Source organism: Melanerpes formicivorus, unplaced genomic scaffold (genome assembly GCF_026170545.1).
Source record: "Melanerpes formicivorus ecotype bairdi unplaced genomic scaffold, bMelFor1.0.p_v2 SCAF_2, whole genome shotgun sequence".
Classification (NCBI taxonomy): Eukaryota; Metazoa; Chordata; class Aves; order Piciformes; family Picidae; genus Melanerpes; species Melanerpes formicivorus.
Window position 1 is genome coordinate 46,530,824 of NW_027142354.1, and position 17,098 is coordinate 46,547,921.

The following is a 17,098-nucleotide window of genomic DNA, read 5'->3' on the forward strand; positions in this document are numbered from 1 at the left end:
CGAAGATCATCGAGTCCAACCTATCAACACAGACCCATGACTAGATCATGGCACCAAGTGCCACGTCCAATCTCCTCTTGAACACCTCCAGGGATGGTGACTCCACCACCTCCCCGGGCAGCACATTCCAATGACGAATGACTCGCTCGGTGAAGAACTTTCTCCTCACCTCGAGTCTAAACCTCCCTTGGCACAGCTTGAGACTGTGTCCCCTTGTTCTGGTGCTGATTGCCTGGGAGAAGAGACCAACCTCTTCCCGGCTACAACCATCTTTCAGGTAGTTGTAGAGGGCAATGCTAAGTTCAGATGTCCAGAGCACCCACAAAAGCTGAATATAGCCAGGTGTCATCCACAAAAACTAGCATATGTAGAGAAGAAAATGTTCCTTCCAGGTATACATCTTAAATGTAAAGATAAGAAGCAAGCTTGTGTTTTCTTCCTGTACAAGAGTTTAGCTGAAAAAGCAGACAATATTTGGTTGTTTACCTAAATAAATAAATAAATTTCCTCTTGCTTCTATTTACCTCTTCTTGGTAGTGATATTAGGAGGCTCTTTAAACAGTTTCATTACATTTAATTCCCCCTCTCCTCAGGCAGCTGCAGCTTTATGTACCAAACTTTTATTATACCCAGAAGCTTTCTGCCTGCTAATAAATAATGGTGGTAAATTTCTCTATGAAATAAATGTAGTTTCTCCTTGCAGCAGAAAGAAAAATAAGTCTTCCCTCACACCATGCATCTTCAAATTACAGTCATTAACTATTGTGAAAGCAGCATTCGTTTTAAAGAGACATGGCCAGGTTAAGAACTCAAGTTCCTTGACTTATGCCATTAATGATAACTTAGATCATCATTACATGAGAAGTGTTTTGTAAACAGAGGTTTTTTAATCACTTTTAATACCGTCAGTGGAGAGCAGCCAGTTGTGCTCTCTGCTCCCATCCCTGAAGTGGGAACCTGTGAGCAGTATCAGCCTCTGGTGTTCCCCTGAGAGCAGGTGAGCAGTCCCAAATCCATTTCTGCAGCCCTGGCAAGGATTTTCCTTATCTGCAGTGGGAGGGAGGGAAGGTGAGTCATTAAGGTGCAAGGAACAAGAAGAGTGTGACCTGAACCTGATAATCCGAACTCTGTGAGACCCTCACTGGGTTTTGAGGGTGCATCCCTGAACTGGCCCCAAGGGCAGTCTTGGAAATGGCTTTGCTCTGGTGTGCTGTTAAAGTTTGCTCACCTTTTTCACTGATTTGCTTAGTTATCATGGACACACTGTTATTAGCAAGCCTCAAAATGGGAGTTGTGCCCTAGCTTCATTCTTGGCTGCTGAGCCTCTTCTCACTGAAGCATCACTTGTCCAACCACTAACCTGTGTGTGCCTGGTTGTCTCTGTGCATTCCAATTCTTGCAAGAACCACGTGAGAGCCACTCTAATGTGCCATGTTTTGAAACCCAAAATCACTTCAGATAGCTTGAATAAATTCACAGTTGTAGAGGGAGGCATTTCTTTTGGCTGAGGAACATCCTTGAGAATATCAGGGTAAGGCTGCTTTCCTGGAAGAAATTGAGTTAGAGGCATTCATAATTGGAAAGGGATAGCTATTTAAATAGTCAGTATAAATGCAGCATAATTAACATTACCTTAATCCCTCTCCCATGATTCTTAAATCCACACATGGGAACCTTGAATTGAAGATGCATGTCCAAATGTATCTTAATTAAGTCTTAATTAATTTAACTACTTAAACAGTTAATCCTTTCTCTCTTAAAAGGAGATTTCACACCGTGGAAAGAGTAAAACATTTAATTTGTTCATTTTATGTCCACCACAACAGTGCTGTACCAGTCCATGATCCTGCTCAGCATCAGGACTGGGGATTGAAGCAGCTACTTGTGGTGTCTGCCAATGCTGAGGGGCTGTGGCTGTACTCACAGCTCTGAGCTAAGCCCCAAACAAGGCTATTGCAGTGGCATGCATTTGCAGCTGGTGCTCTGACTGTGTGGAGGTAGTTAGGAAGTTAGGCACAAAGAGTAGAAAAGAAAGGTGAAGCTGCAGATTCATTACTAAGGCTGGGAGGGGCAGCTGTGCAGGGTCTCTGTTTACATGTCTTTGTATGTGAAAAGCTCTGACTCTTCCTATTCCTCTGGGATTATACCAAAGCATTATTAAGTTTCTTGTAGATCATTAGAGGGGAATTGAAATTACAAGTTGAAATCTGAAGCATTCAGGGGAATTTTCCTTCTCTATTCTTTACAGGATCCAGTTAAAATATTTCAAGCTGAATCACAGAATTGTCAGGGTTGGAAGGGACCTCAAAAATCGAGTTCCACCACCCCCCCTGCCTTGGGCAGGGATACCCCACACTAGATCAGTTTGCTTCCTCCCTAAAAAAATAGGAGTAAGCACTTGCACAGACAGTTCAGGCTTTCTGAGGTAGATACTGGTTCACAGGTTTCCACTAGCACAGGGGTTGTGGGTCTTGGTTACCTCTTTCCTTTCTTGGTCGTCCTGCAGCATCTTGATGTCAGAGTCCAGAATAGAAGAGAAAGAGTCAAAGAGTTCACCCACCCAAGCAGCTTTTCACTTAATACTGGGCCGAGCTTGCCCATTCTAGCACGTCCATCTAAATGTGCTGCTTGCAGCAATTCCTCTGTTACAGTTTTGCTCATACAGACTAGATTGGACCCGCTGCCCAGCTATGTTGATGATGTTTCAGACAAAACACTAATCCTAGTTATGTGTGGAGTGCTTTTATTATTCCTTTTTTTTGCTTTGTTTAAGTAACTGTTCTTAGCAGTGTTCTCCTATCTTTGTTTCGCTCTTTTGTGTGGACTACTATGTGACTTCCTTGAAACAGAATGGAAGAATCAGGATTATGAAATGTAATATATTAAAATATTTTCCTGGCTTCTTTAAAACCAAGTCACTGGTAGGAGCTGATAAGTACATGTGAGTGGCATTTGCACCAAGTGACTGGTTTCCAAGTCTCACTCATACTGCCAGCCGTTTCCCAGTACTCTTGGGCACTGTATCTCCTCATCCTGATTGCACATCTGTGTTGCTAAATGAAAGTAATCAGAGTCAGCATGAAAATTTAATCAGCTGGCTCTGGCATTGGTCATGTTCTCAGTTGTGTATTTGTTTTCTGTCTGCAGAAGTCCTCAGCCACTGTCAACCAGAACAGCTCCAGTGTTTACAGGCACTGATGTTTATTAACCTCAAATCTGTCTCTGTTGGTGGTATTCTGAACACAGACCAGATCTCTGGACTTGCCAGAGAAAGCCTGGAAAGCTACAAACCTTATGGCCTTCCTCTTCCAGTCTGAAAAAGTAATGTTTCAGAAGCAAAAAGATTCTTAGACAAATTAGTGATCTGTCACCATATGTGTGGCAGGCTTGGGTTTTAGCTTCTCTTTTATAGGGTTGCTTACTGTTAGGTACCAATGTATCTGGTCTTTTGTCCCTGTCCCCTGATTTTTATGCTTCTAAGTGGGACACAGAAGCTCATGTGAGAAACCTTTACAACTTGACACTGCCTGTATTTCTCTTTGATGGCTCTAACAAGTGGCAAATGGCAGTGCCAGAAGGAATCTCTTCTCTATGTTGAACCACTTGATGGGTACCTATAGGGTTTCAGCAGGCCATTATGGACTGCCAAGCAAAGGGAAGGAGATCTGAACTCCTGACTAAAGGAAAGGTTTAGCTGGAAGGGGTTGCATCCCTGAGTGCTACCTCTTAATGAAAAGAAATCACTTCTTAAAATTCTTAGTAAAGCTTCACTCTCCTTCTGGGGAAGATGCTTTAATTGATCTGCTAATTCTCTGACACTTATAACTGGATCAAAATGCTCCAGTGAGATTTGGTCTGCCCCCCATACTGAATTGAAAGCTACATGCTGTACCCACGGTTGTGGATTAAGGAGGCTTTGCAGAGCAGCGCAGCGTGTGTTAGCCACCCTTGGGAGGAGTTGGCAGTTGCTGCTCTGAATCCCTTCCTCTCTGTGGAGCAGCTCAGAGCTGGTTAAAATAACCAGCAGCCTGCCCTCAGCCTGGCACTCTTAGGAGGAAGGTGCACAGAGGAAGGGGAGAGCAGAAGAGCAACTGGGAGGATAGGGAGGGAGTAGCAGCCAAGCAAATTGACCCAACCAGTTGCTTTTGGGAGTGTCACCATGGGCCAGGTACAGTCCTGGTGAAAGGGCCAAAGGATTCCTTGTAAGGAAGTAAAATCTCTGTTAAGTGCCTTGAAACAAATTATTGCTTTCACAGTGGCATCTTATTAACTCTAAAGAATCTGCTACGCTGGATGGGTTTTTCTCTCTCTTTTGCCAACATTTATTTAGATGAAGAGTCTGTCCTCAGTCCTGGGCAGTGGCATGTCCATAAAAAAGCAGTACCTGATTTATAGCTGTATGCATTCAAAATGCTTAAGCACAATTACAGATGTGGCTGAAGAATCTGAATGAGTACAGCAGTGCTGTCAGCTCCCTGCAGCGGGATACTGTGTACTTCAGCAGAAAGCCTCATACATGCACAAACACATTTCAGCACATTTGCTCATGCCCTCTTCAAAACTATGGGTCTGTATTGGAACAATATTTTTAGAGTGGTTTCTTCTGCACAAATAGAGCTTCATTGGTACTCATGTTCTGCTTAATTACACTTCATATTTTGATCAACTTAAACAACAGGGCTGGGACTGGGAAGAAGATATCTTTTTGGGTGATTTTGCCTAAGTGGGATCTGTAGTGTGCTTATTTAATAGCAGTGTTTCACTCCTCAGTTCTTCCTGGACCAGACAAATTGTACTTTTTCTAGCCTTCCTTTTCATTTTGTGCAAAATAAGGGGTTTTTGGATTTGTTTTTTTTTTAATTGACCTTCTCATTCTGGAACATCACCTTGGGAGGAGTGATATCCCCCACAAAACAATCTGGATTCCAAACAGCTTCGTTGCCCTGTTTGGGAGCTCAGCCCAAGCTGTTCCTCCACCCAAGGATGGCTCGGACACAGGGACCTTCAGCCCCTTCTGACATGTTTATGGCTGTGGGGCACCTATCAGGCGGCAGCAGCCCACAGCAGCATCTGGCCCATGCTGGCACCCCAATGTGCCTGGGCTGTCCTCATTTGGAGGCTGCCAATGCAGCTGCGCAGCAGCCTGCAGTGCTGGAGCAGAGGCACAGCTTTGGAAGGCTCACTGAGGCTGTTGAGGAGAAGATAATGCACACGCACATGAACACATTCTCTATCTCCAGGTGACAAGTCCTGTCCCAGAATAAAGAAATCTCAAGTGAGGCTGCAGCCTTGTGATCCCTGGCAGTCGTGGCCTTAAACACTGTATATGTGATTGAGAGCATCTATTAGAAGGGCTTTGTGTTGTTCAAGTTGTGTTTGTCCTTTCACCATTGTTTACTTACCTTCATCTTCCAAATGTCTGCTTCATCCTCATGTCAGTTCTGCAGCCAGAGCCAAGGGTATGGAGTCCCACCTGTTCAAAATCCCACCTTTGAGGGCAAAAATAACTATAGGTTTTAACTGCAGTGCACAACTATCATAATGCCCAACTATAACGTTCTGGTTTCCCCATAATAAGCCAAGGATAGCCCATCCCTGAATTAGGCACTGAACTAATTATTCTTTCTGATAGTTTCATTCTCCCACATTATATATTCATTGATTATTGTTCTTCCACAAGCCTTTTTCTAACTCAAAGCTAGAGTACATCAATGGTGATAGAAATCAGTGCAGTAATAAATCAGGGACTTGGAGTGTCTGATTTGCTTTTCAATAAGAAAAAAAAAACCCAACCACTGGCAGCAATAATTCTCAGAGAGAATAAGTCCATTTGTAATGTGTTGTCTTGGCTCATCAGAGATTTTGTGATGAATAACCTAGTCCAAAAAAAAAAAGTAGAAAAATTTCCATTGCTTCATTTATAATTCAGCTGTCTCCTATGACTAGTTAATTTATTAACTGCCCTCTGAAGACTTTCTGATATTTCTTCTGATAAAGCATCACAGTTTAATGGCTTGACAGAGTCACAGTCTCCTGGTTTTCCTTTCTGATGCTGCTTTGGAATCAGTATCTTGCCTTGATCCTGGCTCATCCTGCAATTCCCAGGCTGGGGGAACCACTTCTAAGGCCAGTGGCTTGGTACTGCTTTTTTGAGGAGCTTTCTGCCTCCATATTCATTATTTGCACTCTCTGTACCTTACCAAAGCACCTGTGAGAGACCTCCATAACTGAATTTATTGTTTTCCATGCAGTTATTGCTGCTCTAAACTTAAGTAAAAGTCTTGTGGTAAGTTTCAGCTGTTAGATTAATGCTGTGAGTAGCCATGGTAGGATTTTTTTGCTGGGCTGGTTACCCATTAATAAGAAACAGGTCTTCTGCAAAACTGATCTTTGTCAGAGCGTGCCCCTCTCTGGAGGCCAGAGATGCCCTGCTGCTTCTGCCTGTCACGTCTTCAGCCATTGGACTGTCAGGGGAAAGGGATGTTTCATTGCAGTTAGCCAGGCAGTAAGCCTTCAGGAAATAGGATTTGCATGAACATGTTTCTATTTTCCACTCTTCATCTCCACCCAGAACCAATTTTAAAAAGAATAAATTACAAATTATGACTTTTTCCAGCAGATTTCTTCCTCTGCCCAGGTGTACTTATGGGTATTTCTGAGTGACCTGAGCTCTGTCCCAGGCTCCCTGTGTGACTGAACAAACCTCCTGACAGAGGAGCAGCTCTAAATCCAAATACTCATGAGCCAGGGCTGCCCAGGCATGTCACATCAGGAAGAGAAAACTTCTCTCTCAGTATTCATTCTTGATATGTAAAAGGAAAGGAGTGCTCTTTGTGCATTGTGTCCTGTTGAGATGACAAACCTTTGGTAGGAGCTGACCCTCACCGTGTGGGTGATTTGCAGCTCTGAGGAGTCTCTTTGCCAAGTGTGTGTGTGCTGCTTTGCATATAGTGCCTGTGTCCCCAGTACATCCCACCCCAAAAGCTCAGCCACCTGCAGGAAAAGGTGCCCGAGGAGGTGGTCCAGGTTTTCATGTGAGAAGGAGCACCTCCTGATTCTTCAGACTCTACCTAGATCTGTGTCCAAACCACCACTAATCTAAGAGACTGCAAGGTATGTACTCAGGTGTGGAACTAAGATTGTATATGCTTGGGAGAGAGAGCCTTTAATACCCCAACCAAACACACCCAAGAGAATTCCTCTCAGTGGTGACTGCATCTCAGCCTGAGCTGTCTTCTGTGCAGAGAAGTTTGAAGCTGAATCAAAGCAATGCTAAATGTATTCACAATGTCATATTAACCACAGTAAAGCAGAAAGCGCTGCCAGGTTCCATGGCCTGTAAAATGTGTGTTTTGCAGGAAATCCTTTTGTTTAACAAACCATACAAGAGTTATTGAACTATTTAAATAGTATGTAAATATTTTCCATTTGTACTTCTTTGCAGCTGGGGATTGGTGTGGCACCAAATGGCATTTCAGTATCTTGCTTCAGTGCTAAGTGATGTACTGTGTTTCTTAACAGAGCACACAAACAACCAAGCACATGCTTCTCAGTTTCCAGTGAGTGGTGGAACACGGAGCTTTATTTGTGGTGTAAATTGCTGTATTGTGACAATGGGAGGAAATGAGACTTTTTAGGCAGCAAGGAGCAGTGCTGAGAAATGAAATGTGCTGCTTGTGAGATCACTTAAGAGGAAGATTGAGCTATACACACGCAAGAAAATAGGCTGCTCAGACTGAGGGACTCTGTGCAAGCTGGGAGGAGGGATGGTGTGGAGGTTTCTGCTTTAGGCAGGGGCTGTGTCCAGCTGGACATTACCAACCAGTGATAGCTTAGGCAGACATGAAGGTAGTGCTGCTCAGGTCTGTAGAGAGAGAAGTTCCTCTCTGTGAGAAGTATAGGAGCTGGAGCAGCTCTGCCTAGGAGCAAGTGGTGAGATGAACCTTCATTGCATTCAGTGCTGCTGCAAGTATGCAGCTTCATCCATTGCTGCTGGGGAAGTACTGAGATCTTCAGTTGTTTTCTCTCCACAACTCCTCTGAGAAGGAGCAGGTCACATAATGTGAAGAGATTTTTCAATTGTCCTAACTAGAAACTTCCATGGGCAAAGAAGATTCTGCTGCAAGCTTTGATTTGCCCCTACTATAACAGCTATGATAACTGCAGGACAGTGTTTTTTCCCCTGGCTCTAGTATAGTTCTGAAACAAATTTGCTTCTGCCTGAGGGCAGGGAGGTTGTGCTGCTGCACTTATAACCAAGGGAACAACAAAACTGGCTGAAAACAATCCCAGAGCTAAGCACCCACCCCCTCTGCATGTTTGGCAGTGAGGGATTTGTGCATAAAAGCCATTTTTATATCTCCTCTATTGAGTTTCTTGAAGTTCATTCAATTAAACAGTCTGGATCAGGGTCTTAAAACCTGCCTTCTGATTTTTTTGTGTCTTCTTGATACTCAAGAGATTGAGGCAGACGTGCCTCTGGCCAGCTCGATGTCCCATCACACCCTACAGCACTGTAGTACTCTGGTTTCTTAAAAGTGGGACAGGAAGGAAAATCTCTCCACTGTGTAACAAACTCTGCTGTATGACAGGAGTGGGGTTTGCAGTGAGATCAGTTCTCTGCTATGTTTATTTTCTTGAGAATAGGAACAAGGTCAGTCCTCAGAAACAATGAACTGAATTTATGCTTTTTTGTCTTCTTTTTCATTGATCCATAGTTGTTCAGAAACTGCTTTATTAGCTTGCCCAGAGAGTAATCCATAACCTGTGGGGTGTAGAGGGGGGAAGAAAAATTAAAGTCCTAAGACTCCTCTTAGAAAAGATGACAACTAATAAAGCCTACAGTAAGTGCTTCTGGTTTTTTTTAAGAAGGAATTTTGCAAACAGTGGCAACACCACTGTAGTTTCACTTATTTGGACTATTCTTTGTGTGAAGCAAACATAAGCATATGAATTTGAGACACTTATTAAGCAATCTCCTGTGCAGCACACTGAAAAGTGCTGCTTTCAAAACAGAGCAAAAAAAATACAGACTGTGAACCTAAAACTCTTAGGAAGAATTTGAATAATCTAGGAGGGAATTAATTTCCAGCTGAACCCTTGAGAGGTGGCTCTGAGCAGGTTTTTATACTGTGAAGAAAACCTCATTGTTACAAGAAGCTTTTTTTCCTCTTTCTCTTTAAGGGCTTTTTTCCCCAATCTCTGTAAAGAAGCAAAGAAAATATTACTTATAGCTAGAAAGTATTATCTACACTGTAAACTTCTGATAACCCACAAGGTTACCCAATACAGAAAAAGAGCTCAACTTTCTGTTACTTTTTGCAGTACATTTATTGTCTTCTTGCTATCTGCTAATCATCTCTGCTGCACCTTCATCTTTTCAAGCCCAGTAGTTACAGTGGGACCTCTCCGTGTGCTCTAGCTCTTTCTGTTAATTGATTTCACCCTCCCTAACTCAGGACATTATTATCATGCTTTCTCTAATGACTGCATTTACATTTCTTTGTTCTCACAGAGGGAAGTTAGTTTGCAGCTAGTGTTAGAATGCAAATTGAGATCCATCTTTACTAGACTTGAAGTGGAATGGGAGTTTTATGCTGTCCTTAGGTTACCCAGTAAAGCAGAATTTTCCTGGCAGTGAGTGATTTTATGGCTAATGGCTCAACACCCTTTGCTTCAGGAGAGATTCAGAGCCTCTTTAAGCTACTGCTTATTCTCTTTATTGAAAACCTGTCTTGGTGGATCAAGAAGGCTCAATGTCATATGCTTATACTGCATGTGGCAGAGTGGAGTTCATCAGATTTTTACAAACTGTTTGTATTTGCTTTTAGTAAAGCTCCTGGTATGCACTGCTGGCTAGTGTGTTTGGGGGCTATGCATGCCCTTTAAATCCATGGTTGCTTGTAAGCTTCTGAAACCAGCTTCTCTTGGAAGTATTCTTGAAGTTTCAGTTCTATAGGAGAAAGTGTGGTGGTACCTGTAGTCATTAACTGGTGAATGCTATTTCTGCCTTGAGTTGTTCAGGATTCACTTCTGTTATTCACCTCCTCAGTGTCTCCATTGTACTTGTACAACAGCAACCAACTGGAGCTTCTACCGTGGTTTTCTTGTGCTGGTTTTTTCTTGGTTTTCTAGTGTTTTTCTTTTAATTGTTCATTTCTCAGGCAGAGAACAGCTGAGCCAGTTAGCAAAGCTAAGCACCAGGCATTTTTTCCATATCACTGATGCTGGTGGGAAGCCATCTTCTAATGTTTACTTCTGCCAGTTTTGTCTGCAGCCAAATACTGAATTAAACATTCTAATGGGGAGTAAATTCTTTCAATTCCTGCACCAGGTTAACATCCAATCCCAAAGACATTTTCATTTCATCTAGCTATGTATCTGTCAAGGGCAAGCCAAAAGTAAAAAGCTCAGAAAGAGAATAATGAAAGGAGGTTTAATCTCTCAAATAGTTTAGCACTGTTGTGATGCATGTGGTGTGTTCAAGCCTTCTTCTCAGATGTGCCAGATGGAAACTCATTCTCACTTCTATACATGCATGGTGTTTGATGTACTTTAGTTAATGGAAAAGTATTGAACGTGAAACCAGGAGGGCTCACTAATGCTTCTTGGACAGCAGCAGCAACAGGAGGTGAGACACTGTGGAGATAAAGGCAGGGTGAGAGGGTGTTCTGGATGTTTGGGCAGCTGGAGGCACACACTGCATGGAAATGAAGGAAATAAATGGCAGGCAGAAGGCCTGAGGGCAGGAGCTGCTCAGGTTGGAGGCAAGGACAGGGAGCCACAGACAGTAATATTCTGACCAGAACTCTTGTACCTCTTGCAGGTCATACTGTGTACCCAATTCCCCAGCAAAGAGAAAGTGATATCATGAGAAGCTATATACAAATCTTTCAAATCATTAATTTTTTTTTTGTAACTTCTAGCCTAATTTGCTGATGAAATTTTCTTCTAGGGAATGTGAGGATGACCCTGTTGCAAGTGAAGTATCTGCAAAGGGTACCAGCTAAGAGTCTTCCAGACCACTTGGGACTTCTTCACCCTTACTAATCACTTCTTTATTTCTACAGCTGTCAAAGTGGAAAGGAAGGCTGTGGCCATGGACCCCTCTTGTTGCCCTTCAGCAGACTTCAGAAATTGCACACCAAGTCCTTATGCCTTCTCAGAGTTGCTAGGATGACTGCTACATTGCTGTCTTGCTGCACGCCTGGATGCTTGCATGGGTGCATGACTGCATGCATGCTTCCCTTCACACACTGCCCGGAGTTTAATGGTCATGCAGGGGACAGCAAGCTCTGCCTTGCTTTTGTGCCCCTTGGGTTAAGGGAAAGAGGCAATTCAGGGGGAAAAAATTGGTAAAATACACCTAAAAAAAATCCTGCAGTCTCTGTGAAAGGGCATCCTATGGCACTTCCAGAACTCATCCAGTGTCACCTTAAAATGAAGAAAAGACAAAGCTGTGTATGGTTGTCGCTTTCTTTTTGTTAAATTCTTTTCTTACTTTTTCCTAGACCCTGCCCGATGGTTTTACGTGTATCAGAGAGGTAAAATTTAAACCAGTTTGACTCTATTGGTCATATACTTTTTGTAGCAAAGGTCGTCTTAAGCTAGAAACAAGTTCCCCCTGGCTGAGTTTATTCTCAGTTGCAGTGCTGACAGCAGACAAAATCAAAGGTGCTTGAAAATTACAGGGCTGGGTAAGGCTGCAGTGGGAATGCACTCAAGTCCTCTCTGATGAAGGCAATCCCATCTTGTACTCAAACTCCAAGTTCTTCTGTGTGAAGTGCTTCATCATGATGTGCTAAGTCAAGCATTTAGCAGGTCAGATACTCTCCATGTAAAGTTTTGGGATGGTGTTAGTGGGAATTTCCCAAAAATCATCAGAGGGAACTGACTTTGTAACCTTTCCAGTGAGTGCTTTTTGCAAGTTCACCTTTGAACAGCTGCTTGGAGAAAAGCACTTGTCCCAGAAGCACCTTTTCTGCAGTAAAGCACCCAGCAGGCTTTTCCACCTGTTTTGACAAGTTGCTTCCCATATGAATGTTGTTACAGACAGGTGGGAATGTGCAAGGAAAATTGAAAAGCTAGTGCTGTCCCAAGTGAGGTTTAGTGCAGTGGAAGCATGCTCTGCTGCCTCCTGCCCTGGGAATGGTGACAGCAAAGCTGTTTCTGATGATGAGCAGATGTCATACAGTGTCTGCAGAAACTTGCAGTCAAACCTGACGTTGTGTAGTTCATGCTCAAATCGCTGTACCTGGTCTTACTTGTGTGCCACAAAGGTATTTTGGGAGGGACCTGTGGTCTCTGATTATTCCTGCACCTCTTCTTTCAGAGTATAACCTCGTTCTAGCTTCCTACATACTACTGTGAAACTATTTCAGTGAGTAGAGAGGCAGGGGGAAGTGGTCAGAGATGACATTTTGCATATAGTACTTTAAGAATTAGTAGTGGTTGGTCTTTCATGCAGTTTTTCTCTGCAGCTGGTGGTTTTGCAGGTTCATACAGGCAGAACAACCTTGCTGTCCTTGACTGTGTAACAAATTTGATGTTGCTGATTTAGTGGTGAAATGGAATCAAAAAGTCACTTCAGGGAAAGGGAGGGGGCAAGTAAGGACACATCACAGGCTCCATTTTGCTTCATTGGCTGGAGAGATCCCTTTGGTTTGAAAATCAGTTTCTTCAGCCAGGCAAAATAATATTAATAATAACAATAATTTATTAATAAAGGACTGCTCCACTTTAATTACATGTGTTTAATATTTGATAGATCAGTACATATCTGAGTGCTATTCTATTGATGTTTTCCATGAGCCGATTTTACTTTAGGGTTCTTTTTAGGATTCATAGATGAGCATAGCTGTGCTTTTAAGTAGTAGCTCAGCTGTCAGTGTGCCATCCTAGACCTTTTGGTCTGCAGGTATTTGCCGTATGGGGTGGCTTAAAGGCTAAAACTTGATTTTTTTCTCCTGGTGGAAGCACCTGAAACTGCCCAAGAACGTTTTGACAGTCCCCACTAGTGGAGCTGTACTTGGGAGCTGCCTCTGCCCCAGGGATCTGGAGCCACAGACCTCAAAGGACTTCACAGAAGCAGGATTTCCTACAGCTCCCTCTTACACCAGCATGCAGGGTCTGCATCAGCAATGCAACTGTTGTCTGATTCCCTTCCCCTTAGCTTTCTGCCTTAATGAGTGTTTATGGACTCAGGCCCTGAGTTATTTTTCTTCATGAAATTTTCAAGTATTTGCAATTGGTTTCCCAGAGGCAGGATCTATTTCCTGTGAGATCTGCCCAAGCAAGTGTTCTCTCTGGAGATTAATTTCAAAGATGTCATGGATAAACCAGAGTTAATTTTTTTTTTCTTCAGGTCCCTGATCCTAAAATATAGCTAATGTTTTTTTAATAAAAATAAGATGCAGTCTAATAATTCTTGCACATAATTTAATCCCCTTCTGCTGTACTTGTAAGATTACTCATTTCATCTAATGCCTGTCAGTTTTACAATTAACACAGGGCACATTAGCTGCACTTCACATCTTGACTTCTTCCTTTAACAAAAAGTGAATTTATTATAAGCAACATGTTTGCAAAATTCTCCCATTAGCCATGGAGCCTGGCATTACAGTTTCACCTTGCAGACATTGGAAGCAATGGATAGAGCCATTTGCATTTTTATTAAACCATCATTTACACCCTCCCCTTAAACTGTGGTTGAGGCCTTGGGTTGCCCTTGGCCAGCCCTAACGACGTCATTGAAACACACTGCTGTTGCTTGCTTGCCAGGCACGTAGGATGGAGGGCTAGAAATGCTTCCAGTGTTTTAGGTGGCTGCTGTGGAAAAGGTGTTTGATGTTCCTTGTGTTTCACAAGGGAGTTTGGCCCAGCAAAACAAACTCTGTGTTTTTGTGCAAGGTGCTTCTTTGTGCAGAGGCAGCTGCCAGCAAGAGGAAGGGAGGAGCAGGTTAACCAAGACCTGTCTGAATGAGTTCCTGCGCAACCTGTGCTAGATTATATGGTCCCGCTCTGGCAGGGCGGTTGGACTCAAAGATCTCCAGGGGTCCCTTCCAACCTCTAGCATCCTGTGATTCAATGAATACATATGAGCCCAATGGCTGTTCAGCAGCAGAGCCCAGAAAGCAGCTGAAAATAGCACACAATTGTTTCACAGAATGCTAGGGGTTGGAAGGGACTTCCACAGGTCATTGAGTCCAACTCCCCCTGCAAAGCAGGATCACCGAGGACAGGTCACACAGGAACGAGTCCAGGTGCATTTTGAAGATCTCTAGAGAAGGAAACTCCACAATCCCTCTGGCACGGTCTGTGGTCAATGTATTCTGTTCCACTTGTGAGGAAAGGATGTGAGGAATGTATGGAAATGTCTCAGCAAAGAGAATAGTAGAAGATATGCTGTCAACAGTTTAGGACTTGACTCCTGTGCTGACAGCTGCACATCATCACCTGTCCTGTGCTATTGGTGACTGACTGGGTCTCTGCACATTTAGAAATTGGGTTTGGACACTTCTTGTAGCTGTCTTAGATGTGTATGTTGACAATGAAAGAGTGTTTTCCATAGCATGGTAGACAGATGTGCCTGTGTCCAATGGAACAGAAAGATCTGGAAAACTGAAATGTTGGAGCAGGTTGTTTTCCCTCCAAAACATGAGATTTCTGGCCTTTACAATGGGAGAGAAGGGCTCAGTCCATCTGCCTGGTTCTGTGATGGAAAGCAGTAGTCAGCTGTGGTGGAAAACCTCTCTTCCTCGGTGATGAAACAATTTTGCCCACAGGCATGTAGATGTACAAGACAGCTCTTAATATGAATAGCCTTAAATTACAGCAGTTTAACACTTGGAGAAAGGCAAATTCTGTTCAGCAAAGTTTACAGCAGTGAAACACAGAGCCATTTGCAGGCAGTGCAAGTCTGGAAAACTTCAAATTCTACAGATAAGAAAAGGTGAAATTAGATACAGAAGGGTGTATAAACCAAGCCTCATTAAGTAATTTCCAAAGCATGTTCAGTTAAAATATTGATCTGCTCTAATGAAAATTTATTCTTTGCTCTTGAACAAGCAGCAGAGAAATTAAGTACAATATCTCTCATTAGCAACAATCCATAAAATATGCATGTACTGGCAAGTCTGTCAGGATTATTTGTCTTTGTAAAGTGAAGCCACTATTTATTTTGTCTGATGCCCAGAATGTGCCTATCCTACATGCTAAGCAAATAGAGATGGTTTTTGCACAAAAACTGCAAAATGAAGTCATTGTCATAGCCTAGACTGACATTTGTGTAAGATTATGACAGGTGCTTCCACCAACCCTAGACCTCATATTAAATCAGCCATAAAAGCATGGCTAGAGACACATTCTGAATCAGCAACCACTCTTCACCCTTCCTCCAGTTTTAAAAACTTTGCCAGAAAAGCATGTCCTGCACCAGCTGAACAGGGCAGGTCACCTTCAGTCTAGGACACAACTCGCTGCAACTGTCTGGTGTGAACAGGATTGACCCAGGGGTGATTGCAGCAAGTGCTGGAGCTACCAAAAATCAATAAGTAAAATCAGTTATCGGTACCCACAAGCAGAGAAAGCTCCTGCTTTAGTTACTGAGTCCACCCCATGGGTAAGCACAGATAGTCCAACATCAACCAAAAAAAGGCATGCTTTGTGATGCAGGATTGTAAATTTGAATCTATTTTCTAAGATTCAAGCTCTCACAAGCTGTGTGCTACCTAGACATCGCGGTGAGTGTCTCCACTGAGCAGGGCAGGGGCTGAGCAATGCTGCAAGCAGCAGTGGCTGGTCAACGCATCACCTGAGCTGAGAAGGTGACCACAAAGATCCCTTGCAGTGTCTGCAGTCAGGCCCTAACTCTACTCACAGTCTATTGCAAATTGAAAGAGAAGAAAATTAACTTTAAACCAGTGGCATCCTTGTTTCCCACAAATCTGTTGGGATGTTCAGCAAGCTGTAAGCAAGGCAAACTGAGGAGGAACATGATATTAGATAAAATACCTTAACATCCTGCTTCCCTAATAAAGCTGTACATTTGCCTGTGGAGCTGTCTGTGTGCGCCTCTGCTTGCATTCGCCACTGTGAAGTGAGCTTTGGTTTAATAAAACTGCAGTTGTTACAAATGCAGGAGCTCATATTTCATACAGTGACATCCCTGAAGAGCTGGGAGGGACTGAGCCCGGTGATAATGAAAATGTAAATAAGAGGAAATACAATCTCCATGACAAAAGGCAAGGGCAGGTGAGGAAGAGACCCATTTCCCTTTTTACCACTGAAGTTACTTGTGGTTAATTTATGGAGAATCAGCAAATGGAAGAAAAAGGTTTAAAGGAGCTGACTTGAGAGAAAACACTGAAAGGAAACAACTGAGCTGGAAACAATCAATGTGCACAGAAGAGCAGTTTGTTTTCCTTCTGCTCCAGGTGCCCCCTGCTCTGAGGTCTGAGCTGTGCCCCACTGGATCTTAGCAGAAAAGAGAGAAAGGATGAGCAGAGGTTAAAGGGAATCTGTGAATATGGGCTGACAACTGAGGAAAGTTTAAATGTAGCTGTCTGATGAACATAAGGGAGGGGCTGTTTGATCTGTGAGACCTCTTAATATGAAGCAGCTATTCCTAGAATAAGTTTTATGTTTTAAAATAGATATCCTGTCTCAGTGTTTCATGAAAAACAGCTCTTTGTTGGCAAGTGATAGATAAAATAACCTAATATGTTTCCCCTGTATTTATTTTTAGCAGCAAGGCTGCAAGAAATGCCCAGGACTGCTTCATTGCATGTTCCACTGAAGCAGCAATTGTCACCATTTTTAGAGTGTGTTTTCTGGAAAGTTGTTGGTCTGGTGTCATTTTGAGTGCAACCTTGACCAGATCTAAAGCTTCACAAGTTTGTGTTTGTTTGGGTTTTTTTTTTTTTGCTAAGTTTCAACACATTTCTCTTGGGAAAGGAAAAGGAAGCAGATGAAAGGATTAACCCACAGGGAAGCACCAGCTCCTCTTTAGAGGCAGAGACTGATGCTGGTTCTGGAATAGAGAATGAAAGGAAAAAAACAGAGCGTTGTTTTGAAAGGGATGGATTTTTCATGATTTCCT

General features: G+C 42.9%; 1 protein-coding gene across 8 annotated transcripts in view; it reads left to right on the plus strand.

Moving 5' to 3' along the window:
* KCNIP1 (potassium voltage-gated channel interacting protein 1) overlaps window positions 1-17,098 on the plus strand; it is a 410,482-nt gene that overhangs the window by 369,287 nt on the left and 24,097 nt on the right. The window contains exon 2 of one of the 8 annotated variants that reach the window (XM_068158702.1): window positions 11,511-11,543. The exons of the other annotated variants lie outside the window; for them this stretch is intronic. Within the exon in view, the coding sequence (XP_068014803.1) occupies window positions 11,511-11,543 (33 nt within the window). The remainder of the gene's footprint in view (window positions 1-11,510; window positions 11,544-17,098) is intronic. 8 annotated transcript variants of the gene reach the window in all.